Genomic DNA, 26,903 nt, shown 5'->3' on the forward strand with positions numbered 1-26,903 from the left:
CTGTGCCTCATGAAGCATAAATTTCCACGGAAGCCCACATACCTACCTCTTTCTTTTGCAGTTTTGCTGTCTCTGGTTAGAGTTTGATTGTTTTAAGAGTTTAAGAGTTTCTTGTTTAAGAAGTTCTAAGCACTTCTAGATTTATGGAGTGTTTGAGGTGTGCTACAATTTCTCTTTACATCTGAATTTGGGAACACTTTTCATTGACAGGAAATTACAATTCTTAACATTTTATCTATCTTCTTGGAACTTATAACATGAGTGACACTGATAACTAGACTCTAGTTAAAAGAAATTACTGATATTTTTTTTAACTAACAGTGCAAACTTTTTTAGGTGAAAAGGTAGACTCAAATACACCTGACTTAACAAAACAAACAGAAGAACTGTATTCTTCACCGGATCCAGAGAAGATCCAGTCACCTTTCAATCAAAAGTATCAAGCCTGTAGAGCAAACCTTCAGAGCACCAGCTGGCTTACTCTCTCTTCAAAAATGGTGTATAGTCAAGAGTTGAATTTGCCAGAAGGAGTGGAGATAATAAGTGTTAAGCCCTCAGCAGGTTTGTGATTTTTATTTTTTTTATTTCTTATTATTTTCAGAATAAAGTGTGGAATTCTTGCATTTCTGATTTTGGCTTAAAATAGAAATGAATAGTTTGGTATTTGTTGTTAAAATTAAAATACCTGTAGGTAGATCTAAATGGTTTGCTAAAACCTGCTCCCCTGACTTTTTAATCTGGATCTTGGAAATAATACCAAAATAAAGGTTTTTGTGAAAGGCATAACATTTATTTAAACCCAGATTCTGAAAATGAAAGGAATTGTAGAAAAAAAAATAGTTTTAAAATCATTCATTAATTTTTGGTGGGATGTACACTTAAAATTTAAGGTTTCTATCAGAAGCCTCTCAAAAAATGTTTTGAAAAGATTTTTAGATTTCTGAAAGAGAAATGCTTGTCTGTGTGTGAAACACAGACAATGTCTTTCCCATACAATGCAAAACTAGCACCTAGAGATATTAATATTCAGATTTAAATCATGCAATTTAACTCCTTTCTAGAGAATGAAATGGAGACTAATAGTAAAATAATTTCACAGGATTTTTTTAATCTTGTAAAGCTCTGAGAACAACCCTTTTTATGAGGAAGTACTGATATCTGTTGTCTGTTTTAGAATAGTAAAATGGTAGTGGAACAAAAAGGTCTTTCCTTTTGGCTTACTTTTTATTATTTGCCCTAATAAAAATATTTAATTTTTAGGACATCTGAGTTCCTCTTCCATATATCCTGTTTGTCGTGCACCTTATCTGCTGGCTACTTCATGCTCAGATGGAAAAGTTCGATTCTGGAGATGCAGGGTGACCACTGAATCATCGGCTTCATCCATGCCAGAATATAATGTACAGAGTGATGCTACATATATTTGGGAAGAATGGCCATTACTGATTGAGGATGGACTTCTTAGTAGTAGTGCTATTACTGTTCCAGGAAGGCCAACTGAAGTTAGTTGTGCACACACAAACCGATTAGCTGTAGCATACAAGCAGGTAACACCTAAAAATAGTCACCTTTCTCAAGACTTTATAATGCATGTTAGCATTTTTGAATGTGAATCTACAGGGGGTTCTTCCTGGATTCTAGAGCAGACTCTTCATTTAGACGAGATAGGCACAATGTTAGACCCTGCTATTAGTATTGATAGTAATTTAGTGGCATATAACAGACAAGAAGTTTCTTTCTCTCACGGTGGGAATGTGATGCCCAGCACTAAGCACTTGGTACACTTAGATTGGATGTCTAGGGAGGATGGTTCACATATCCTGACAGTAGGAATTGGATCAAAACTTTTTATGTTTGGCCAGCTGTCTGGGAAAATGCAAGAACAAAATGGTAAGGAGACTGTAGCAATCTCCCATAGTGGCAGTACTACTGTAAAGGCGACAGCTCTTTCTAGGTTTGTTCTACTGCGTTCTGTTGACTTGGTTTCCTCTGTAGAGGGGTCACCTCCTTTTCCAGTCTCCTTGTCATGGGTACGTGATGGCATTTTAGTAGTTGGAATGGATTGTGAAATGCATGTCTATTCTCAGTGGCAGCCTCCTGCCAAGCAGGAGCTAATTAGTACAGATTCCTACAGTGGAAGTATGCCGTGTATAACTAGCTCAGTGAAACAAAGCCAATCAACTGCCTCAGGTCTGCCTCCGCCAAAGCGAACTTTGACCAGATCTATGACCAGCCTTGCACAAAAACTTAGTGGGAAAAGATCTGCCTTTGATCTGTCTGCTGAAATGGAAGACTCTGGTCTTTTTGAAGCAGCTCATACATTATCTCCCACTTTACCTCAGTACCATCCACATCAACTGTTAGAACTCATGGATCTTGGTAAAGTACGTAGAGCAAAAGCCATTCTTTCCCATCTGGTGAAGTGCATTGCTGGAGAAGTTGTTGCTATAAATGAATCTGAATCTAATCATGATAGAAGACTCAGATCTCTGACCATCAGTGCTAGTGGAAGTACTGCACGAGACCCCAAAACATTCAGCAAAACTGAGACTACAGACTATATCGAAATAGACTCTGTTCCACCATTGCCCTTGTATGCTCTACTTGCTGCAGATGATGATTCATCTCATTCTTGTTCAGAGAAGTCAAATAATCAAAATAGCCAATGTAAAAAAGATATGCCCAATGACAGTTACGAAGATCTCTTTCAAAATTCTGTTGTAAGCACAGATGAACTTGTAACTTTTGATGCAGATGAAGACAGTGCAAAACCAAAAGTCATTGATCTTTCTCAATATAGCCCAACTTACTTTGGACCAGAGCATGCTCAAGTACTTTCTCGTCACTTGCTTCATTCAAGTTTGCCAGGTCTGACTAGGATGGAGCAAATGTCATTGATGGCCTTGGCAGATACAATTGCTACCACCAGTACTGACATTGGAGAAAGCAGAGACAGAAATCAGGGTAAGCTGTCCATTCCAAATTCTATATATTATTGTTCGTAACCCTTTTTGGAACTTTTCTCTGTTACTTTGAAATACTACTATTAAAGCTTGTCATAGTATAGTGTCTATGATTTACTGTGCCATCACAATATTTACTGTTTAACTCAAGTTTCTGACTTCATAAAATGAAATTTGCTATTGCTAACTGTTAATGGCAGTGATATTTCATTAATCTGCCTATGTTAACTTTTCTGATTCACTTTTGAAGAGAAAACGTTGTTAAGAGACAACATTGTTAACAGCCGATGTTTGCTCCATTTTGTAGAGAAATGGAGAAACACAGTTTTTTTTTTAAATTTGGTAGAAACACTTTTGCCAATTCTTGCACTCAGTTGAACAAGTAACTTCACAACTTCTTATATCTGAGATTTTCGTCATGTATTAGTGAAAGTGTTAAGGATTATGCTAATATATTTGTGAATTTAAAACATCAATAGTTGTAGAACTAAGATATTTCTTCTGTTAGAAACCCGATGGCTATTTTTAACAGTTTCTCTGAAGTGCATACCAAAACATTTAATTGCAGGTGGAGAAACTCTTGATGAGTGTGGTTTAAAATTTTTATTGGCTGTTCGGCTTCACACATTTTTAACAACGTCACTTCCTCCTGTACATCGAGCTCAACTGCTTCACCAAGGTAACTGACATATTTTCGGGGGGGGGGTGGGGGGGAACGTTACTAAATGAAGTAGCTGTACACATGATCGTATGTTATTGACATGTCTGTCCAGATTCAAGGTAATCTTGTTGTTCTTAAAAACAAACACCACTACTATTATTCAGTCGAAATGCATGCCAGACTGGAAGATGTCTGCTGTATTCTAGACGCAGGCATTAGAACTGAAGTGTTTTTTTCTAACTCTAACAGTTTTGTAGTTTTAATTTTCTTCTATTTCCCCAAGAGAACAGGCTCTTCTGTACTTCTAGTACCATGTTGTTCCAATAGCCTTCTGCAGAAATAACAAAGTAGAAAATACAGAGTACTTATTGTCTTAGGTTTTTAGTACTTTTTTGAAAAAACAAACAAACAAAAAACTTTTATTAAGTCACTGAATGCTTTTTCATACACTTAGTGTAATTATCCAATGAACTATTTTAAATAAAGTTTTCTTTGGTGTAGTTTTGACTAGTTCCAATCAGATATTACAAAATCAGATTTGATGAGGACTTAACCAAATTTAAAGGGGTGATTGTGATTATTTCTTCACCCTTTTATTAGCCTTCATAACAGATAATTACATTTTCCATCTCATGGCTTGTTATTATTCAGCTGTATATGAGCTTGGACCTTGCTAGGACTGCCACAGTACATTACTGCTGAGTTAGGTCTCTCCTAGTACCCTTTTAGCTGAGATGCATTGCTTCTACTGAGCTCAGAAATTTATGAGAAGTAGAAGCAGCTGTAGAGGTGCAGTTGAATCTGTCTCTGTGCAAAGCAGTCACCTGTGGTCAACCCTGGTGTTGCAGTAATCCATAACTAGCTTTTATGTTGATTAGTAAGTGCCGTCTTCCTTATGTCATGGCTTTTGTCTTTCAGTGTTCTTTTGTATCTCTGTTCTCAAACCTGTTTTCTGCTGCTGTAATCTTCACTTTTTTTCAATCCAAATCAAAATAATGAAAACTTTGAAAAGTTTAATCAATACATTACACTTTGTGTCATGGCTAATCTTAATGCCACCCATTATAATTTGAGTTTCAGTCAATAACTGTTCTTTGCAAACTATCTAAGCAGTTTACAAGTTGAAAAATTGCTTTCATCTGTATAAACTTTCTTTAATATTTAGAATGTAAATGTTCTTAAATTTCTGCTATTTCATCATTAATGCACTTAGAAAATGAAACTTAGAAAGTCCAAAATGAACGATATAGCCTTTTTATCTTCTCTTAACCCCTACCTCCTTGAATGTATATTATGGATTACTTTATTACTGATTTTTTTTAAACGGTTGATTATCTAGGCTTATCTACTAGTCATTTTGCCTGGGCATTTCATTCAGTAGCAGAAGAAGAACTACTGAGCATGCTCCCTGCAATGCAGAAAGGAGATCCAACATGGTCGGAACTCAGAGCTATGGGTATAGGATGGTGGGTTCGAAATATCCATAGCCTGCGGAAATGCATAGAAAAGGTAAGCACAGTCTTCTGAAACAGAATTGCAAAACTTCAAATATCTGTTCTCTGGTATTTACCTTCTGCTTATATGGTTTGAAATTTTAAATATGTTCAGGATTACTGAATGCTTCATGCTGTATTTGTTATGAATATGGTTTATTGTATGAATGTGCAATTCTGTATTCAATATTTTTTTATTAGGTTTCAAATTCAGTGTGAAGTACATCTTGGGCTTTTAGAATCTACATTTCGAAGGTGTAGCGTACAGTGCTTATGGTGGATGCTCAATACACAGGTTGAGCTAGTTTTTTTTATAGCAAGGGCCTCTCCTAGGTAAGGAAACAAGTTACAGGGAAGATTCTCATTAGAAACCTATTAGAGGTCAGGCCAATTAAGTTATTGTTCATCTGTCTTGCAAACTGATATATTTCCATGGTAACTAAGCCTTCTATTGCTTTTCTTTATTTTTAAAAAATCTGTACTTGAATTGTCACAGATGTGGTAATAAGCCTAACCTCACTATCAGTTGTTTTAAGCTCTTGGAAGAGCCAAGTGTGTTGAGCTAGAAACTGACATTCACAAGATAATTTGACTACAAAGCACAAAGTGGTAAAATGCATGTCTCTACTTCTACTGTTCAGTCTTTAGCAATTAATCATCACTTTGTGGAAATTACCTGCCTTGCATTTAAAAGAAAATTGAAGTTTCCTGGGCCTGCATTTAAGGTTATTTTACATGGGTCTTGGACTATTCTTACTTCCACTTATCCCTTTTTCCTTTTCAACTTCCAAAAATAATCTCCTGTAAACTTTTCTCCCGTTGTGACTGGTCCCAGTCTGTTGTTCAAGTCTCCATGTGTTCTTTGATTACCGAAGCAACTAATAAGTTAATTTTGTTTTGATTTTAGGAACTGATTTCAGGTGTAGGCATTCCCATTTGATCTGTCAAAAAGCTTTTAGAACTGGAAGACCATTAGCTTAATGGTATAGTTAAGTCACAGGGCTAAAATATCATTGGCCTAAGTGAGACATATTGGGACAGCTTGCATGCCTGGAGTGCTGTGATAGATTATTACATAGTTTTCAGGAGGGATGGGCAAGGAAAGAGAGGAGGTGAGATAGCTATGTATGTTTGGGATTGCTTTGTCTGCATGGAGCTGGGTAATGGTTGAATGTGTATGGGTAAGAGTAAGGGGAAAGACCAATAAGGCAGATATTATGGTGGGAATCTCTTATGGACCTCTGAACCAGGACGAGGAAATAGATAAAAAATACTCTACAAACAACCAGAAGTCTCACAATCGCTAGCCCTTGTTCTCACAGGGGACTTCAGCTTCCCAGATGCCAAGAGGAAATAAAGTACAGCAAAGAGGAAACAGTCTGGGAGATTCCTGGAGTACGTGGAGGATAGTTTCCTGACACAGGTTGTGAGTGAGCCACCTAAGAAAGGTGCCCCACTTGACCTGTTGTTCGCAAACAGGTAAAGTGGCCTCCAGCATAAAAAAGACATGGAACTGTTCAAGCAGCTTGAGAGGAGGGCCACAAAGATGCTGAAAGGGCTGTAGCACCTCTGCTATGAAGTCAGGCTGAGAGATTTGGGGTGGTTTAGTCCAAAGTAGAGAAGGCTGTGCAGGTAGGCCGTATAGCAGCCTTCCAGTACTTAAAGGCAGACTATGGGAAAGGTGGGGGAGGATTCTTTATTGGGGACTGTAGTGATAGGATGAGGGGTAAGAATATTAAAGTAAAAGATGGTAGGTTTAGATCAGATATTAGGAAGAAATTCTTTATTCTGTGGGTGGTGAGGTACTGGACCAGGTTGCCCAGAGGAGTTGTGGATGCCCCATCCCTGGAACTGTTCAAGGGCAGGTTGGATGGGGCTTCAGGCTAACTTGTTATAGCAAAAGATGTCCCTGCCCATGGTGGGGGTGGGGGAAGGGCGTGGAACTAGCTGATCTTTAAGGTCCCTTCCAACCCAAGCCATTCTGTGATTCTGTGACCTGATGTGCTGGTTCTAGGCTGTCTTGGGCATAGTGGTAATGAAATCATACAGTTTTTGATCTTTGGTGAAGTAAGGAAGGTGGTTAGCAGAACTGCTACCTTGAATTTCTAGAGGGCAGACTTTGGCCTAATTAGAGACCTGGTTGACAGAATCCCTTGGGAGGCAGTTTTGAAAGGCAAGTGTGCCATTCAAACAGGAGTCAAAAACAAGAATCCATGAATGTTAAACAGTTTTCAGGAATGAAGCCTTAAGGGTGAAGGAAAAGACTGTCCCAATGTGCTGAAAGTTGAGCCAGTGGGAGAGAAGACCAGTTCTTCAGGAACTCAGGAAGAAAAAAAGTTTGAGCTCTGGAAAAACAGACAGGTAATTCAGAAGGACTGTAGAGCTGTTTTGAAGTTCTGCAGGGAGAAAATGAGAAGGGCCATATCCAACTAGAACTCAGGTTGGCTAGTGGAGTAAAAGACAACAAAAATTAATTTATAAATACATTAACAGAAAAGGAACAGCAAGGAGAATCTCCATTCTTTATTGGATATGAGCGGAAACAGAGACAAAAGATGAGGAAAAGGCTGAGGTACTTTGAGTACTTCAAGAGGCAAAATGCCTCTTTTGCCTCTGCCTTTATTAGTAAGGCCAGGGAACTCAGCCCTCTGTGTTTGAAGATCGTAGTGAGATGAAGGTCCTATAATCCAGAGGGAAACTGTAAGTGACCACCTACATCATTTGAACATTCACAAGTTTGAGAGTGGAAGTGATTAATCCAAAGGTTCTGAAGGAGTTGGGGAAAAATGCTCGCCAGGCCACTTTCAGTAATTTGCCAGCAGTCCTGGCTGTCCAGGGAGGTCCCAGTTGACCAGGCTAGCTAATATGACACCAGTCTACAAGAAGGACAGGAAAGGAGGATACAGAGAATGACAGGCCTGGCAGTCTGATCTTGGTGCCATGGAAGGTTGTGGAGCAGATCATCTTGAATGTCATCATCCATCATGCATGGAACAATTGAGTGATCAGATGCAGCCAGCATGGGCTTATGAAAGGCGGGTCCTGCCTTACTAACCTGATCTCTTTCTGTGACAAGGTGACCCACTTAGCAGATGAGGGAAAGGCTGTGGATGTTGTCTGCCTAGATTTTAGTAAAGCATTTGACACTGTTTCCCTCAGTATTCTCCTGAGAAACTTGCTGCTCATAGCTTGGACAGGTGCACAGTTCAGTAGGTGAAGAACTGTCTGGATAGCTGGACTCTAAGGGCCCTAATGAAGGAAGTTCAGTCCAGTTGGTGTCTGGTCACCAGTGGCATGTCCCATGGCTCAATCTTAGGGCCAGTTTTGTTAACATTTTTATCAATGGTCAGGATGGTGGTTTAGTATGGAGAAGAGGAGGCTGAGGGGGAAGAACTCATCAGTCTCTACGACTACCTGAAATGTGGTTGAAGTGAGGAGTGTGTTGGTCTCTTTTTCTCAGGTGACAAGTGATAGAACACAAAGAGGCAGTGTCAAGTTGTGCCAGAGGAGGCTTAGTTTGGATATCAGGAAGAACTTCTTTGCAGAGAAGGTGGTTAAGCATTGGAATGGGCTGCTTAGGGAAGTGGTGGAGTTGCCACCCCTGGAGACGTGTGTATGTAGCCCCAAGCAATCTGCTTTAGTGATGAGATGCAGTAGGTCAAGTTGATGGTTGGACTTGATGACCTTGAAGGTATGTTCCAACCTAAAGGTTTCTGTGGTTAAATAATAATGCATTGAAGCAGTAGTAGCTTCACATGTTCTTATCTCAGGATCCATCTTCTCACACTGGATCTGTGTTAAATAGAACATCTAAACTGTGGGGCATGGGATATCAGAAGCAAGAGGAACCCAGTCGAAGATTCTCTTAAAATCTTGTGTATGTATTTTTTTTCCCCCTTGTTGAATTGTCTTCACAGGTAGCTAAAGCAGCCTTTCAGCGTAATAATGATCCACTTGATGCAGCCATTTTCTACCTTGCAATGAAAAAGAAGGCTGTGATCTGGGGACTATACAGGTAGGAGGTATCCAGGATCTTAAATGGAGTTTCTTAACAGTCTGGTATAATTTGGGGAAAAATGTTGAATAATGGTGATTAAAAAGAAACACAAATGTTACCATTGGAAACTGAGATCCAATTTAGTAACTTATTTAGAATTTGAATGGGTAGTTATTAAGCTTCTTGTATTTAGTGTGGTAATTTAGTCATTTCTAAAGGTCAGTGCTTTCAAGTTTTAGTCTCAAATCTACTGTAATTACATTCACTACTTAATTCTGATCCGGGACTGCCTGTGTTCTGTTTGGAATGACATGGATATCCTTAAGAAAAGGGGCTTTAATTATGAATTTTACCATAAATTCAAAGGACTGAATTAAGCCTGTCTTTCAAACTGGAGTTGATAATAATGTTCAACTTTGTAACCTTTCTAAAAGGTAGTTTGCAATGTGACTTGCTTTGAATATATCACCTGGGGGAAAAATAAGTTTTTCTGTGTTTATATGAAGCTAACTAAAAATACTATTAGTCTTATACTTAGTAATGTTTTTGTTAATTTATAAAAACAAAGCCTCCTATACTCCCAGTGCTCCTAGCCTCTGCATTTCTTATTGAAAATATGTGTAAAATTCTACTGACATCAGAAGAAATCAGGAGACAAAATTCGTATGATAAATGTAATATATTTTTGTTAATTATGTTCAATATGCAGGTCCCAAAAAGATACTAAAATGACACAGTTTTTTGGAAACAACTTCAATGAGGACAGGTGGCGTAAAGCAGCATTAAAGAATGCTTTCTCTTTGCTTGGCAAACAGCGTTTTGAACATTCTGCGGCATTTTTCTTGTTGGCAGGACACTTAAAAGATGCAGTGGAGGTAATAAAATAACGAACTTTTTTTGTTTAAGACTGATATATTTTCCTAACATACCAATGTATTGAGTGTGACTGAAATGCGTGAGAAATTTGCAATTTAAATTAGTATGACCCCTGAAGATTCCAGTCTGTTTGCTCTTTCCCTCTCTTACCCTCATGCATACTAATGGCATAAAAATCCTTGATCTTGATCTAGACATTTTGATTCTGTTTTAGCTCTCAGGCTAGTGATGCTAGGTTAATGGCTGATATCTCTGTAATAATATTGGGAGGGCTATCTACCATTAACTTGTTTTTGGTTTCTCTGTCCTGTCATGTATGAAGAAAATGTTGTTTTCCGTTGGGAGGTTTCAGGCCTGAAAATGAAGGCTCTTTGGCAGTGATGTGATTTGGCTCCTAGAATCCTTTCACAAAATAAAAATCTTTCCAGGTTCTGCTTATAAGACTTGAAAAACTGGGAGGGAATATGTCTTTGATAGTGAAGTGTTATGTCCTGTAGAGCTTCTGAACCTAAACATACAACTTCAAGATGTGGCACGTACACACTGACAATGAGACATTGATGCTAGCTGATTTCAAAGATCTAGTGACATGTCAGACTTAAGAAATGACAAATCAGCTCTTTTATATAATTGTTGGCCACAGCTATTAAGCCTGCTTTCTGCTAATTTTTTATGGAGTTGATACATGTATCTCAGTCTGAATGTATTCTTACCGTTTCCTGCCTTCTGATTGTTTTAACCAGAAGAAAAATTAGAATGTTTGATGTTGTAACTAAGCTTATTTTCATTTAGGTCTGCCTTGAAAAATTGAATGACATTCAGTTGGCTCTAGTAATATCAAGACTTTATGAGTCAGAGTTTGAAGTCTCTAGTACTTATAAATCTATACTACAGAAGAGAATTTTGGGAAGTGCCTTTCCTGAAAAGGAGAGCTCGGGAAACATGTACTGTGATCCTTTTCTGCGTAGTATGGCTTACTGGATTTTGGAAGATTACAGCAAGGCTCTTGACACTTTGATTAAACATTCTGTTGAAGATGAAGGAGGTAAGAATGAGTATTTTGATTGTTAGGTTGATTTTAACTATCTATTCATTTATAGAGTATTAGGGTATAGTCTGAATGTTACCAGGTACTGTACAGTTGCTCATCATTTCTAGTAAATAGGTTGATGTTTTATTTATAGTAAATGTGATGACTGTTGTTATTATCCTGTGTTGCATGAATGGGTTCTTAATTTATCCTTTAAGTATGTGAACATCAGGAAAACAAGAATGACCCTATAGTGGTACGGCATTTCCACTGTTTTTCCAGTAGCATCTTCAAGAGGAAGAGACAAATTAACTTCAGTAGGAACTCTGTCACAACCTAGGAAAAAATTCCTGATCACAGATCACGTAGTTACTTTATACAGCAGAGCTGTGAATACATGGTGCTTTGTAGCTTTTAGTCCTTAGTAAGATTGATTGACCACACTGATAAACTGCCATAGAAAGGATTGTTTTGATATTTATGATACAAGGAAATCCACAGGGGGCCTGGAATGCTGTATGAGATGTATAATGTAAGTCTCTTAAAGTGAATTTTCTCCCTGTTCAATTGCTAGCTTTATAGACTGCTTCTATTATGCAGATGGATTATTTCCTAAAGTTAGTATTCTCAAATAATTTAAACGTTTCAAGTCCCTAGCAATTAATATGATAGGTGGCTTCTGTCTTGTCTACTGAGAGAAATTTGAAGGGGATAAATGAAAGACTCAATCACCAGACCTGTGTAAAATCTTAAAAACCAATTTCAGTAGGACTTTAATACTTAAAGGTGATTTTAGGCAAATGAGTAATACAGTGTTCAGTTGTTGCCATCTTGTTCACATACTCCTGCGTTTAATCATTTTTAAAGGTTACTAATTCTTCTTTAATCAATTTAGAGTCTCATTTGTGGTATTTTGCATTTTTTTAATTATTTAATAGGCGATCTTTTATGTACCTGTTCCTATTATCTGTAGTTTTTTGTGTTATAGCTCCTAATAGCAGAAACAGTAAGGGTATATCTCAGCTAACCTTGGCTCTTTTAAAGTTGTGAATTGTCCTGTGTTGATGCTCCTAGCTTTTCAATGATTTTCTGAACATCTGTTCATAAAGTGTCAGCATAAGATGGGAAGTTATTTGTATAAGGTTATTGTGCTTTTGAACATGAAAATTAAATCTGTACAAGTTGCAATGCTGTATAATTCACTTATTGTATGCAATACTGATATCAGTATGTGTAAGCGTTACGGACTCCCCAGTTTTATTCAAAGTTGCATTTTGTTAGGAAGTAGTCAAAAATACTAATCAAAACCTTACTGGAAAACTTACTAGAGGACCTTTTTTTTCCCCAAGTAAAAAGCTTTAGTAGGATGGAACATCTTAATGCCAGTTAGTGGTGGACACTTCAGAAATTTATATTACCAACAAGAATGTGGTATCCTTTGACTGCAGTAGAACAGGCCTTGCTTCAAAGAAAAGAAATGCGAGTTTTTTTTAATTAAACTTATTAAATGCTCTCAGTCCAGCTTCTCTTTTTAGTGATTAGGTTTGACAATGTCCTACCCACTTCCTATTGTGAAGGTGAAAAAAGGAGTAGAATGAAGTCAACAACAGAATGAATATTAAGACCTAATAGCCTTCTGATGAATTTAGAAATTTTCAGATGTATTATTTCATGTGGAATTGTAGATTTTCCTCATGATGCAACATCTTTTCAGATGAAGGAGATGGCTCATCAAGTTGTAACCCTGCAGTGTTTAACTTCTACAACTACTTAAGAACACATCCTCTCCTGTTGAGACGTCATTTTGGCTCTTCTGATGCCTCTTCTACACACATTTGCCTGACAGTGGAAAATGGATTAGCTGACAAAATCAACCTAGGTGAAAGACGACTTTTCTTCACCACGGCATATGCTCATTTAAAAGCTGGTTGTCCTATGTTGGCCTTAGAAGTGTTATCAAAGATGCCCAAAGTTGTCAAGAGGTCAAAGCCATTCTGTAGATCCCCTAGCTTAATGGATACTAGTAAAGATTTCTCACCATCTTCTCCAGTTAAAGAGCTGGAAACAAAAGATCAGGCTTCCAGTGTTGATTGGTCACAGCCTGTATTGAATGGTCTAGGGTCATCTTCAGATTGTTCTTCAGAAAAACATTCAAGTTCAACTCTTTCATTTGACTGGAGTCAACCAAGTGTAGTATTCCAAGATGAAGATTTGAAACTACAGTCAGACAGTGATGAAGGTGATGAGAGTGAAGATTCCTCCCTGGTGATGAAGGAGCTAAAACCTCTGAAGAGAAGTGAAAAGTCATACGAAACAAGCTCTAGCTACACAGAATCTTTTAGTGCAATTGATGAAAAAGATATTCTGAGCCCATCAGAAGATATAATTTCAGCACAGCTGAAGTTTAGAGCATGCCTGAAAATTCTTACTGTAGAGCTTCGAACGCTGTCCACTGGTTATGAGGTGGATGGTGGGAAATTAAGGTACCAGCTTTATCAGTGGCTTGAAAGAGAAGTGGTAGCTCTGCAAAAGACCTGTGATTATAGTGTTGAAGTAGAAGAGATACAGTCAGGAATTAACGTGATGACAGAGGAAGTTGCATTACATGAAAATACTGAAGACTTAGCTGACCGGCAAAAAGCTATGCAACAGGAAGAAAACTTTCAGAAAAGACGTCAATGGCTTCTGAAATACCAGTCTCTCTTACGAATGTTCCTTAGTTACTGCATACTTCATGGTTCTCATGGTGGAGGTTTGGCATCTGTTAGAATGGAATTAATTCTGCTACTGCAGGAATCTCAGCAGGTATGTGGGGGAAATCAATTTGTGTTTTCTCTGCTTCAGAGTTGTAGATTTTTTCAATGTTTCATATTACTGTTGAAATTTTCTTATTATAGATTCATGGAATCATTAAGGTTGGAAAAGCCCTCCAAGATCATTTGGTCTAACCATCCCCCTACCACCAATATCACCCACTAAACCATGTCCCTAAGCACCACGTCCAACCTTTCCTTGAACACCCCCAGAGATGGTGACACCACCAGCTCCCTGGACAACCTGTTCCAATGCCTGACTACTCTTTCTGAGAAGAAATGTCTCCGAATTTCCAACCTAAAACTCCCCTGGTGCAGCTTGAGGCCATTCCCTCTAGTCTTATCACTAGTTACCTGTGAGAAGAGGCCAAACCCCAGCTCCCCACAACTTCCTTTCAGGTAGTTGCAGAGAGGCAATGAGGTCTTCCCTTTGGAGAAGAGCCTCCTCTTCTCCAGACTAAACAACCCCAGTTCCCTCAGCTGCTCCTCAATAGCACTTGTGCTCCAGGCTCTTCACCAGCTTCTGGACATCCTCCATGGCCTCAATGCCCTTCTTATAGTGAGGGGCCCAAAACTGAACACAGTACTCGAGGTGCGGCCTCACCAGAGCACAGTACAGGGGAACGATCACCTCCCTGGTCCTGCTGGCCACACTATTCCTGATACAAGCCAGGGTGCCTTTGGCCTTCTTGGCCACCTGGGCACACAGCTGGCTCATGTTCAGGTGAGCATCAATCAGCACCCCCAGACCATTTTCCTCTGCACAGCTTTCCAGCCACTCTGTCCCAAGCCTGTAGCGCTGCATGGGGTTGTTGTGGCCAAAGTGCAGGCCCCGGCACTTAGCCATGTTGAACCTTATTCCATTGGCCTCTGCCCATTGACCCATCCCGTCCAGCTCCCTCTGCAGGGCCTTCCTACCCTCCGGCAGATCGACACTTCCCCCCAACTTGGTGCCCTCTGCAAACTTACTGAGGGTGCCCTCAATTACCTCATCCAGATCATCAAAGATATTAAAGAGGATGGGCCTGATTTATTGTATATACTTCTTTTATTATAAATATAATGCTTTGCTTTCTGTAGATTATGGATTTCTTTTTGTTATTTTAGAACTTCCTTCCCTTCTTAAAAGTTTTGTTCAGTTTAGGAGGTTCTACTATCATTTTGTGTGTTTTTTCTTGCTCGTTTTTAGGAGCAGTCCATACAGATACCATCCACACGTCTGCCAGAGCAAAGCTCCATACCTCTCCTATTTGCTTGCACAGCTAGTGTCAAAACAGTGGTGGCTAATCCTTTGTTACATCTTGGTAACTTAACTCATGATATTTTACATGCCATAATAAACCTTGATTCGCCACCTCACCCAGAGACTCAGAACAACAAGGTGCGTATTTTTTGCAGTAATTTGGATTTCTTGTTGTCATTGTCCAGTTTAAGTCATGAATGTTTTTCTGACAGCATGAAAACTTCCTGTTACATCTTCTACATAAGTAACAAAACCACTGAATGTAAATATGTTCTGCTGTAATACTGATCTTAGGCTAAAAATAATATCACTGAATTAGTGGACTGACCTCTTTCAGGACTGGACGTTTGTCCAAGAAGACATCCGTTATGGAAAAGATGTTGTACTACACCACCAACGTCACAATTAGCAACGTCACAATTAGCTTTCAGAGAATACAATCATAATTTCTGTTATATTAATGGTAAACTCCATATCTTCAGTCTTAGACCTAAGTAAAATTACATTTTGAAGTGTAAAAATTGATTTTCTGCCAGGTGCAAAAAACTCAAACACTTTTGTGAAACATCATATATGTTCATACAGTAAAATATAACTATTTTATTTTTAAGTTAAGTTTCCGTAAGATTTCTTCTGTATTTAGGCTGGGACTGGAAGCTAGACCTAATCCTTTAGGTTAAATCTTTCCTGCAGTTTTACATGTGTTAAGTTTTACTAGGGATTTATAGAGAACACTCATGAGATTGATTGCTCAGTTCCTCATCTGTTCTTAATTTTAGACAGAACAGACAAATAAGTGTTAATAATAAATTTTAACTGAACCATTAGGTCAACAGATTCTCTAGCTCTATATAAAAACGTGTTTTGTGATACATAAAATATCTATCAACTATGACAAAAATAATGATGGTAATTGTGATACTGAATACATTGTGTGTGTTGGAGACCTGTACAAGAATTTGTGAGAAGCTAAGATGCAGTCTTCATTATGAAGCACAGCATTTGTAATTGTGAGCCAACATATTAACATGCTGTGTTAAGTGTAACTCAGAACTGTTGTGTAGTAGTTTAAGATGGTGGTGTTTCTTAATAGTTTCTTAATAGTGCAGCTAGAGCTGAGCTTTGATTATGGGTTGTCGGGTTGTATGAGTTTCATTGAAAAGTGAATTGACTTAACTTGAAATTAATTCTGAAGATAAGGTGGCTTTGTTAATGAATTTTTGCCATGAGTACTTGTATCTTCCACATTAAGTGCCACTGTTACAAATCTGTATGCATTAAACGCTATGATACTAACCACTGTTCATCTTATGTGTAATACATTCTATAAATCTGTGTCTTCCAGATATATGTAATGCATACCTTAGCAGCATCACTCTCTGCTTGCATCTACCAGTGTCTTTGTGATGGCCACAGCTACAGGTAAAAGGTCTTTGAGAAGCACCTTCTAGAGAACAGTAAAGATACAGTTTTACTGTACCGTGTATACGATGCACAGAGTACCAGAAAGCAGTACTCACATCTGCCTGCATATAGCAAGGGTTATAACTTGAATAGTTTTAAATCTGTGTGGGTTGAGGTTTTTTTGTTTGTTTTAGTAAATATGACATCCCATTTATGTTTTACAGCTCATTCCAAGCAAATCAGTTCACTGGAACAGTGTATCAGACAGTGCTATTAACTCAGCGCTACTCTCTAAGAACAACAAGCTTAGAAGAAACAGTGACTCCCAATACATCGCCTTCTCAGTGGCCAGGTATCTAGAGTTGTTTTGTTTCTTAATGAAAACTTAATTGTGTGAATCCACTCTTAAGAGCATATAGCCATGCTCCAGACTTTCTAGTAGTATTTGTAACAAAATAATGGTAAAAATAAATTCTTACAATTACAGATTATCTTCAGTTTTAAAAATCTGTTAGCTAATAATTGTGTTTATTCCCTAAGTTGAGTTGTTTGATTTATCTTTTTCTTACTAAAAATTGTTAGCTGGTGCTATAGTAGAGAGCCACTAAACTGAAAGTCTGGTGAATTGTTGTCCTGTGCTGTAGTTGCTCCCCCTGCTGGCAGCAGGTCAATCTCACTACTTTTTACTCTTGAAAATAACTTGAAAGGCAATGTTAGCTTGTGCTCAGTCTCAGAATAATTGTAGCTTAGGTGCAGCTGTTGAGCTAACCTGAAACTATTGAAAATGAGAATTTTGTAATAAATGATATATATTATACAAATATCTGTAAAACCCGCATAGGACTTCAGGTAACTGTTAGCCCATGCTGAGATGAAACTGTACCAGTCCCATTAGAGAGAGTGTAAGCTACATAAAATACATCTGTTTGGGCTTCAGTTTACAGCAGTAACTTCAACATAAGCAAAACGAAGAAATATGTTTTCATATTATGGGATTTAATTTCACATTAAAGAATTCTTTTTGAGAACCTCATATAGTGTTTGTGTTTGATGCTATGTTATTTCAGCCTCTCAGCCTTTCTTTCACTGTATCTAGAGATTTTGGAGAGAAATCAGCTTGTGATATGTGCACTTCTTGTTTCACTAGTTGCAGGCTTAAATTTGTAGTGAATGAGACGAGATTGTAAACAGTTGTGCTTATAGATAACGTCACCTTGAACTGATTTCTCTATTTTTGAATAATTTCACACACTTTCATTGTGTGCAATTGGAAGAGTAACACATGAGCTGTAGCTTTGGCTATAACTATTTGTGTTTTCACTTATGTGCGCAAAGTGAGACAGATGATGCCATATCTGAAACTCTACAACTGTTTGTAGGGGTATAAAAACACAGCAAAACACAAAATAATGGGTAATTTAAGTTGACAACCATGATTTTTGTATGGCTTTAGTACTGTTAAGTGGGAATACAGCATTTTCAACACAGTGGAGTTAGGTTTGTAACTGGTGAAATAAGCACCATAGGAAAGTCAGTGGGAAGATTAATATTTTTATTTTAAGTGTAAGAATTTAATAGTGTATATCGGATACATTGTGAGGCACTGGATTAAATATAGAAAATAAAGACAACGTTTTCCTGAAAGAAATAAGAAAAAAAGAGAAATTGAGACATAGGGAAAGGAAGATTCATGCATATTAAAGCTGGCAGTGTTATATTTAAACAAAATTTGAATTACTTTTTCTGATTTTTTTCTCTTTTTGTTGAAAAGTTGCTAAGTATATCATCAACTGTAAGTCCAAAACATGAAGCTGAAAAGCTATGACAAACTGTTAAAAATATAAGCATGTCACCCCTGTCTCCTGGAGTTTTTGATTTCCTCAAACTTAGAATTTTCAACACTAGAAGGTACTAAATGATGTAAGTTGTCATTCAAAATAATAATCAAGAAATATCAAAATAGTCAAGGGTGAGTTCTCCCCCCAGTGTGCACACATGCACGCAGTTGTTGTTGGTTTTTTTTTTTTTTGACAGGAATAACAGCTCTAGTACGTCTCTTGAATTCTGCTGGTGAGGAAGCCCAGCCAGGGCTCACAGTTTTACTTTGTGAAATACTAACTGCGGTCTATCTGAGTCTGTTCATTCATGGCCTAGCAACACATTCTAGCAATGAATTGTATCGAATTATGGCTCATCCACTTAACAACAAAATGTGGTCTGCTATCTTTGGAGGAGGAGCTCATACGCCCAGTAGAGGACAGCTGCAATTAAAGACAAAAACTGGTTAGTATTTGTATTTGTTGTGTGTGTGTGTGTGTTTTTTGATGTTGTTAAAAATGATTTGACTGCTGAAAGCTTAAGAGTAATTTCTTTAAACAGTTTGTGTTCAATAATAATACAGTATGTTTTTAGATCTGCAATGAAGAACAAAGAACTAAAATTATTAACATGGATATTCTGTAGAAGGGAATAGGAAACAGAAATGAATGATATTGAAATAGTTTTAAAGTAGTACAACTGATGTAATATTAGGGGTTAAATTCATCTTATATAGAAAATTTTCTATACTGTTACGACCTAGTTTTTAATGTTCATTTTAAAGCTTTCCAGTTCTGTCCTAACAGGAATATATTCCTTTTTACAAATACAGTATGTTTTCTCTCTTTGGCAGGTAGGCACTTCTCAATGCCTAGCCCACATCAGGTAGTAGTGTTCTCCATGGAATGCGTGGGGTTTTCCAAATCCCTAACTGCCTTCAATACTCATAGTCCTACCAAATCTTCAGGCAAGATACTAGATTTAGTACTAGGCCTTTACATGCAGTTTGCTATGTGTGATTTTTTGCATATGTAGAAAGAGAGAAAAACTTCTGTTTGCAAGCCATGACATCAAAATCTAAAGCAATGTTTTGTAATGATAACAGCAGTTGAATTGGGCCTTTAAAAAAAACAAAACATTAAATTGACAGTGTTGTAGTAATCTTACTATACTTACTATAAATCAATTTTAGACACAGTTATTTTGACCATGGTTTGAAATGATCAGAAGTGTTTCATGTCTTTGTTAGAGAGCCGCTTGTTTTGCTTCATGAATATAAGCATTATTATGCATGTGGATTTCTAAGTGTTCATCTAAACATTACAAAGAATAGAGCCTTGTTGCTGTTTAATTTTGATAGTCTGAGAACCCTTTAGGAAAGCAAACAACCTTCAAGTTTTAAATTCGGATAATAAATTATCCAGAATGAATTTTGTAAGACTTTTGGTACAGATTTCTACTTTAAGGTAGTTAGACTTCTGTAAAACCAAGAGCAATGATCATACATATCTACTATCATATCTACCTTTTTTATAAATATTAATCTACTTAAACCATGGTAACTTCTTACATTATATCTGAATATATATATGTATATATATTGTAACTTGTATATAAATTATGTATTGTTTTTATTGGTATCATACATTACATATAAATTACATATTGTTTTATTGGTATCATACATTACATATAAAAATATCTTATGAACTCGCATTTGAGGAAGATAGATGTTTACATACAGATTTTACTAGACATTTAGAAAAATATTTACAGAGTAGTGATATTTAATCAAAGTTCTCATTCTCATTGTAGATCAGATCAGTTTTCTCTTTGGCATTTAATAAATATTCCCACTGGACGTTTTGTCGAATATGTTCGCCATATCAGGATTGCATAATTGGAAACCAAAACTGGCTTCTTTTATTGGCAGTTCTAAGTTTCTTAGGCATTGATAACTGTATACTGGGGTGTTTTAATGTTGCTACTACTGTTTTGAAATTGAGATAACTGTCTTTACATAGCAAGATACCCTGAATGCTTCTAAAGACCTGTCTACTTCATATTTTTCTTAGAAATGACTGCTGGCTGTCTGATTGCAAGATTAGTAAAACTGTTGCTGGAAGAGTCAAGAAGCTGAAATTGAAAATAAATATCAATTTGTAGGGGCAATCAGTCACTGGAAAAGGGGCCTAAAAGAGCTGTGGAATCTTGGGAGTTATTCAGTGCTTGAATAAACAAGGCCTTGACTAGCTTGACCTAAGCCAGTCTTGTTTTGACCATGGGGTTGAACCAGTGGCCTCCAGAGGTCTCTTCCAACCTATGTGATTCTCAGATTCCATAATCTTATTATTTGTTTTTAATGCATGTTTGTGTAGAGCAAGTAGAGAATGATCGAATAAGTAGAACCCCAGTAAGCAGAGGAATCAGGTTTAAAACAGATATATTTTTGTGCCCTTACTGTCAGTCTATTTTAATTCTGGCATTCAGCATTGAACAGTGAGAAGTGAATCTAGCACTTAATTTAGATTTGATATAGTGTCCTACTTTGTTGCTTATAACTAGATTATTTGTATAAATTTATTTTTATATTTTTGTGACATGTTTTCACTCTCAAATGGAGATCAAAAGCCAACAATTCTTAACGCTAAGAGTTCTAGTTAGGTAACGCTACGTGATCCTATAGTCATACATGTCCAGCATACGTCTCTCCCTGTCTCCATCAGTTCTATCACACTTCCGTCTGAATGTGGTTGTTAATCTACAGGTTTCAAACTTGTTTTAAAAGGTCATAGCAATATGTACATAGCTGGCCAATAAAGTTGTCATGTAATTTCCCTTGCTGTCCCTTACTTAAGTTAACTTTAGCATACAATCAGCTTTGGAAGAAAATACCTTGTAATTAAATGTGATCTCTGTTATTAGGATTTTTTAGTCACAAAGTAAAAGAACAGGAACAAAAAAAAAATAGGTCTTGGTAGTCTTGTAAAATCCTGACCTATGTTCAGAATTAGTTTAATGAAAAACTATCACTCCACTTCTTTTCACAGTAAAGGTAGAAAAAACAGCAGTTCAAATGCTTCCTTATGTTAAACTTCTCAGACACATTTCTTGTATTTGCAGTTGCAACAAAAGAGTTTGACAAACTGAGTTAGCATTTGAGAATTACCATCCTTTCTTATGTCTTAAAATAGTGGATATATTATGTTTTCAAAGAGGTAATTAGCATCTGAAAAATAACCGTATTATTTGTTGTATGAAATAGTGTCAAAATCATATTTCCTATGTAGTTTCTCTTCAAAACAGCTGTGTAGCATAGATCTATATAGAGATGGTACTTCCTCTATAATACAGAGGGTTCTTAACGAAAAGTTTGAATTTTGCTTTAACAGTTAGAAATCCATAGTTTCATTTCATATATTCAATTATTCCATGCTGCAAGAATACATTAAATGCATAACTTCTTCCAGACTGAATATTTTGCAAAGTATACTTTATAGAATTAAAGTCATTTTGGGTTTCAGATGTAGAAAAGACATTGTCAGAAATTGGATAATATGTGACTTAGAACAAGTTAATTTTCTCTGCTGATGTTAACTTTCCAAGCAACTAAAAAAGCTTTAGCACAAATATTATTCCTCATTACTGCTATAGTTGGACTCCTGTAGGGAGAAATGATAAACTTTGTCACCTCTTACTCTGATGACTTGCCTAACATACCATAGGTTTTGAGAAGCAGATGAGATTAGAAGAACAGTACTGAGCACTTCATTACTTGTGTGGCCTTTCTATTCTCTATTAATGTCTTCGTCTTCTCGCTATTACTGTCTCATTCTTATTCTTATTTCAGCCAGCCGTTAAAACAGATTAGAAGTTGGCCTGAGGTTTGCCTTGTGACGGAGCTATCTAGGCTCAGTAGAAAAAGCCTTACATGATCATAACAGGAAAGGCCTACAAAGTGTGTGTATGCCACAAAGCACTTCATTGTGCTTATCTAACTTTTTTGGAGGTTTGTGATCACCATTTACTAAAGTGCCCGTAACATAATGTATTCAGAAACGTCTGAGAGGTTAATGTATAATTTCAGTTTTTCAGTGAATTGCTACTCCTTAAATGATGCATAAATGCAAAAAAAAAAGTCTTGTGCACATACACTAATCATATAGTACACTCCAACTTGATTACTATAATCCTATGAAACTTAATGGGTATCACTACTGTCAAGTGCTAATTTGTTAAATTAATCAACTTGGTTACTGGAGCCGAGTAGACCAAGGCTGTTGTCCATGCATAAGCAGAATATGATGGTGAAAACATCAGAGTTTGTAACCATGCAAAGTGCAGATTCTCCTTAAGTTTGGAGACAAAAATGTCCATCACTGTAGGCTTCCACTAGGCTGCTGTTGACATGGGCGTTTATAGCTTCCCAAAGGATTACAGGAATCTGTGAAGGGCTTTACATTTAGGAAAATAATTCAATGTGAGGTTCAGAATCCACATTTCTTTGTCATGTATTTGCCAGTCCACCTTGTTTCGGGCTTCAGCAGCGCTGATGATTGCAATCAAGGTTGATGCTTTTTAAAGAACATAATTTTATATCTCTTTAAGACCTGCATTTTTGATAGCACATCGGAGTGTTGGTGCTTGATGCATGCATACAATCTTCAATAAGGCACAGTATGTCTGACTTGCATTTTATTTTTTGGGGAAAATTGAAAGAGATCTGCCTCTTTGCACTTCCTAGTGAGGTGGAAAGAAGGTCATGTGGGCAACAGATCTTTTGAATATTGTTGCATCTCTTAGATCTCTGCAGGAATAGAAGTATTTTACTTGTTGGAAAGATTCATTTTTTTTCTTGGAAGATAACATTAACACTACAATTGTCTTATAATGGGACTGAAAATAAATATTTCGAATAAAAAATAGATGTAAAATTTGCAAATGAATATAAATGGTGATCTGAAATCCCAAATGACGAAGATTTTTAATAAATTTGTTAGTTTGCATAAAATTTTTTTGAATGCAGAAAAAATAGATTGGCATCAGTACTATGTATTTCTAACCACTCAGATGATTGTACTTTCATTGCCTTTAATATTGAATTATATTTTAACGGGCAGCCTGTGGTAGTCTTAAAAATAAAAAGAATAATCCAACAGAGTGGAAAGAATACTGTTTTAAAGTAAAGCATTTGCTTTTTGAAGTCTGCTTACAAAAGCAATCTGCAAGCATATACTTGCTTATTTCTGTATCATGCAACACTTGCTCCTTATCTTTATGCCTAGTGAGTTTCTATTTTTTTAAGCAATTGCTAATATTTCATACAGAGTAATGCATGTGCATGCTCTTTGTTAGCTGATGAGCTTTAAATAATGAAAATGCATTGTACTGCAGCTGTAATGTTTTTGGCTTTTAATACAGGTAAGTGGTTTTCTAATAATAGCTCTTACAGGAAAAAGAAAATGACGTTACAATGAAGTAGTACAAAATATTTAAAATATCTCAATTTCAAGTTTATGCTGAAAGATGAGATACTGTCTTCATCTTTTATTAAATTCTATATAAATTATTTTATAGTTCCACTGTTCATAGTCCACTTTGTTTCTGAAAATCCTTGGAAAAACATATTTTTTTCCTAGCTAAAAAGTTGACAAAATTCCATCAGCCACTGTAAATACAGAGCATTAATTTGACCACTTAAGAAAAAATAATTCTAAAACATTGTTTAGATATGAGATATTAAAATACAAAAGCTTTTTCTTACATAAAATTGTCTTAAATCTTGCTTTCCTCAGAGTTTACAGTTGGCTTAGTTTATGTGATGAGCATGTGAGTTTCATATGAAGAATATAACTGTTCTTAAATGAGCACTGTTTTTCTTTTGTCCAAAGCGTTAGATCTTCTGTTTTCAAGTCATTGGAGTATCCGTAAGGGTTCTGAAGGAAATGACCTTTCAAGCATGTATCAAGACTCTAATGTCCTCTGTGGATAAAACATGAAAACAAAAAAGGGTGTAGGAAATACTTACATGTAGTAGCTCCCTCCAGACATACAGAGGGATGCTGGCTGTTCATGAGCCATCTCCAGCTTTATTACAGGAGAAAGTAATTTCAGAAGCTTCTGCGGAAGTTAGTTTTGTGATCCCTAGGTAGCAGAAAGAAATAACGGAATTAAAACATAAATCACCTTTTTACTTTTGTGATGTTCATATTAGTAGGTCATATAAACATATCTGGCCCAACATGTTGAGAATTGAAGTCAGTGATAATGGATGTCTAATCACCCAGTCAGCTCTTTTAGTCTGTGGATCTACATGTCTTGGAACCTTGTCTTACTACTGCTGTTACATCAGCCAAAAATTTAAGCCATAAGGTATACCATATTATTTAGTAGAGGTGTTCAGATATGATCTTTTATGACTGGTGTTACTACCTAGTGTTATTGTTGCTGTATGGAGAAAAAAAAATAGCATTTGAATGAAAGGTTTTTCTCTCCATTTTTTTTCTCCCAAGTGATGAGCCAAGGGATGGGGTGAAGTGAGTGAGTGCTTAAGTATGTTTCATGGTTCTTTTGGGTGATACAGTTTTCAAATCTTACTTAGAAAAAGGGGATTTTGAAATGCTTAAGAAAAAAGTAAATGCTTAATACCCATAAAATACCTGTTGCAAAATTTGTTAATTTCAAAAAGAAGTTCAAAAAATTGACTCCTTTTTCATCTTAATCTTTAAACTTTCTTAGGTAAAATAAAGTTTAATTGCATTGATTTTTTCACCTTAGAAACTAATACACATGTATAATGTATACAACTAATATATATGTATCTACTTTAAAGTTATAAGCAAATTTTACAATCAAGTAGGAAGCGGATTCAAATCCACTTGGTCTGTAACTGAAGATGAATTAAGGCCGCCTTGTTACATCACATCTCCGTAATTTCCTCTCTCCCTCCTCCCTGTCACTACAGAAGTGTTCTTTAGAGCCAGACTACTAATTTATTGCCTATGGACAGTGACAATCTATATCATTCCTTTTCTTTATCATTCTTCTGTTTTATTGAAATACAATTCACCCACCAAGAACCAGAATGATTTCAGGTTATTAGATGGTTTTGTGAGCTTCTTTTTAAGTAAGCCATTACTTCTGTATTTTTGAAGTTCATACTTCTTGATTAACAAGAAGAGATCTGAAACAAAGCCTGTTCATTTATCTGTCGTATAACTGCATTAAGACTTTTCTGATAGTCTGAATAAGCTGTTTCCTTGAGTACTCTAATCCTTGAGAATGTCATTCAGAGAAATCTCTTAGATGCTCCTTATTCTGAAAAAAGTAAATGCTGGGGGAAGTGAGTGGACCCCCCAGCTCCTAGGAATTTTGTTACTGGAGTATTATTATAAATTACTAGTTTTTGCAATTATTCCCTGTTTGATAAGGTATATATTGAATTGTATTAGTTAAAATTGGACCTCTCATGTTTGCTGGAGATGTACATTGTTAGGACAAATAGATACATCAGAATTGTACTAGTTAGGAGAAATTACAGACCTCCTCTGGAAGGAACAGTTGGTTAAAATTTGGAGTAGGAATGGCAGTCTGGAGTAGGTATTTGCTCTATATATTCTGGAAGACAAGGCTGTTGGCTTGCCTTAAAAAAAAAAAAAACAGGCATAGATCAGTATTCATTAGTGCTTATAGTGCTTATTAAGGTTTAGTTTTGTAATATTGTTGCTCGAGCCATTATATTTGCATCTGTAGGAAGAAAACTAATGCAGTTATGCATACTTTGCTATGCCATATTATTGGTACTGGGAGGTTGTCCCTTTCTGGAGCTCTAGTTCTGTATTAGTTCTGCATATTTGAGGATTAACATTCTCTACGCTTATTTGCTACAGAAATGTTAAGATAAAATTCTGAAAGCTTATAATGAGGAAGGTTTTTTTTAAGTTATTTTCTATTATGAATCCCATTATTAAAAGTAGTAGGGAGGTAGAGCAGACAGTCCTAAGCAACATGTACTTTTTTCTTCTTTAGATGATGGAGAGAAACAGCAAAAACATTTCAGGCTTTCGTCAAAAACCTCTCCAAAAGAGAGTTCTCAGTCACCTGCTTTGCCATTAGTAGATCAAGAATCTCCATCTGACAAAGAAAGATTTATTCCTCCTGAGCTTAGTATCTGGGATTACTTCATTGCAAAGGTAATTTTTGGCTATTATGAAAGTTAAAAATCTTCTATTACTTCTCCAATTGTAAGTATTTTCTGCTTGGTCTTTGTCCTAGATACCAATTTAGATGCATGATAAAAGCCACCTGTTGTTATTACTTGTATTTCATCTTTTTCTAAAATATTGCCTATAGCTATTTTTTAAAACAGCTTTCTTTTAAAACTGCTGTTACAAAATTAGTTTGTTCTCAGGTAATGCTATGAACAAAATAATACTTTTTACATTTAGAGTATAGACATGTGGGTTAGCTATTCTGATGAATGAGGAATGTGAGAATTGCAGAATCACAGAGTGGTTAAGATAGGAAGGAGCGGGCCTCTGGAGGCACCTTGTCCAACCCCTGTTCCAGCAGGGCTGCCCAGAACGGTTTGCCCAGGACCACATCC

At 36.5% G+C, this 26,903-nt stretch overlaps 1 protein-coding gene across 4 annotated transcripts in view; it reads left to right on the forward strand.

Annotated features, from left to right (window-relative positions):
• DMXL1 (Dmx like 1) overlaps window positions 1-26,903 on the forward strand; it is a 90,205-nt gene that overhangs the window by 41,868 nt on the left and 21,434 nt on the right. For 3 of the 4 annotated variants that reach the window (XM_083816222.1, XM_083816223.1, XM_083816220.1), the window contains 14 exons: window positions 337-561; window positions 1,261-2,964; window positions 3,532-3,642; window positions 4,964-5,133; window positions 9,035-9,132; window positions 9,824-9,989; window positions 10,783-11,035; window positions 12,735-13,825; window positions 15,023-15,214; window positions 16,422-16,498; window positions 16,705-16,832; window positions 18,515-18,763; window positions 19,152-19,265; window positions 26,327-26,490. In XM_083816222.1, coding sequence (XP_083672348.1) covers window positions 337-561; window positions 1,261-2,964; window positions 3,532-3,642; window positions 4,964-5,133; window positions 9,035-9,132; window positions 9,824-9,989; window positions 10,783-11,035; window positions 12,735-13,825; window positions 15,023-15,214; window positions 16,422-16,498; window positions 16,705-16,832; window positions 18,515-18,763; window positions 19,152-19,265; window positions 26,327-26,490 — 4,742 coding nt within the window. The remainder of the gene's footprint in view (window positions 1-336; window positions 562-1,260; window positions 2,965-3,531; window positions 3,643-4,963; window positions 5,134-9,034; window positions 9,133-9,823; window positions 9,990-10,782; window positions 11,036-12,734; window positions 13,826-15,022; window positions 15,215-16,421; window positions 16,499-16,704; window positions 16,833-18,514; window positions 18,764-19,151; window positions 19,266-26,326; window positions 26,491-26,903) is intronic. The other variant, XM_083816221.1, reaches the window with a different exon arrangement.

Source organism: Anser anser (assembly GCF_964211835.1).
Source record: "Anser anser genome assembly, chromosome: Z".
NCBI classification, from domain to species: domain Eukaryota; kingdom Metazoa; phylum Chordata; class Aves; order Anseriformes; family Anatidae; genus Anser; species Anser anser.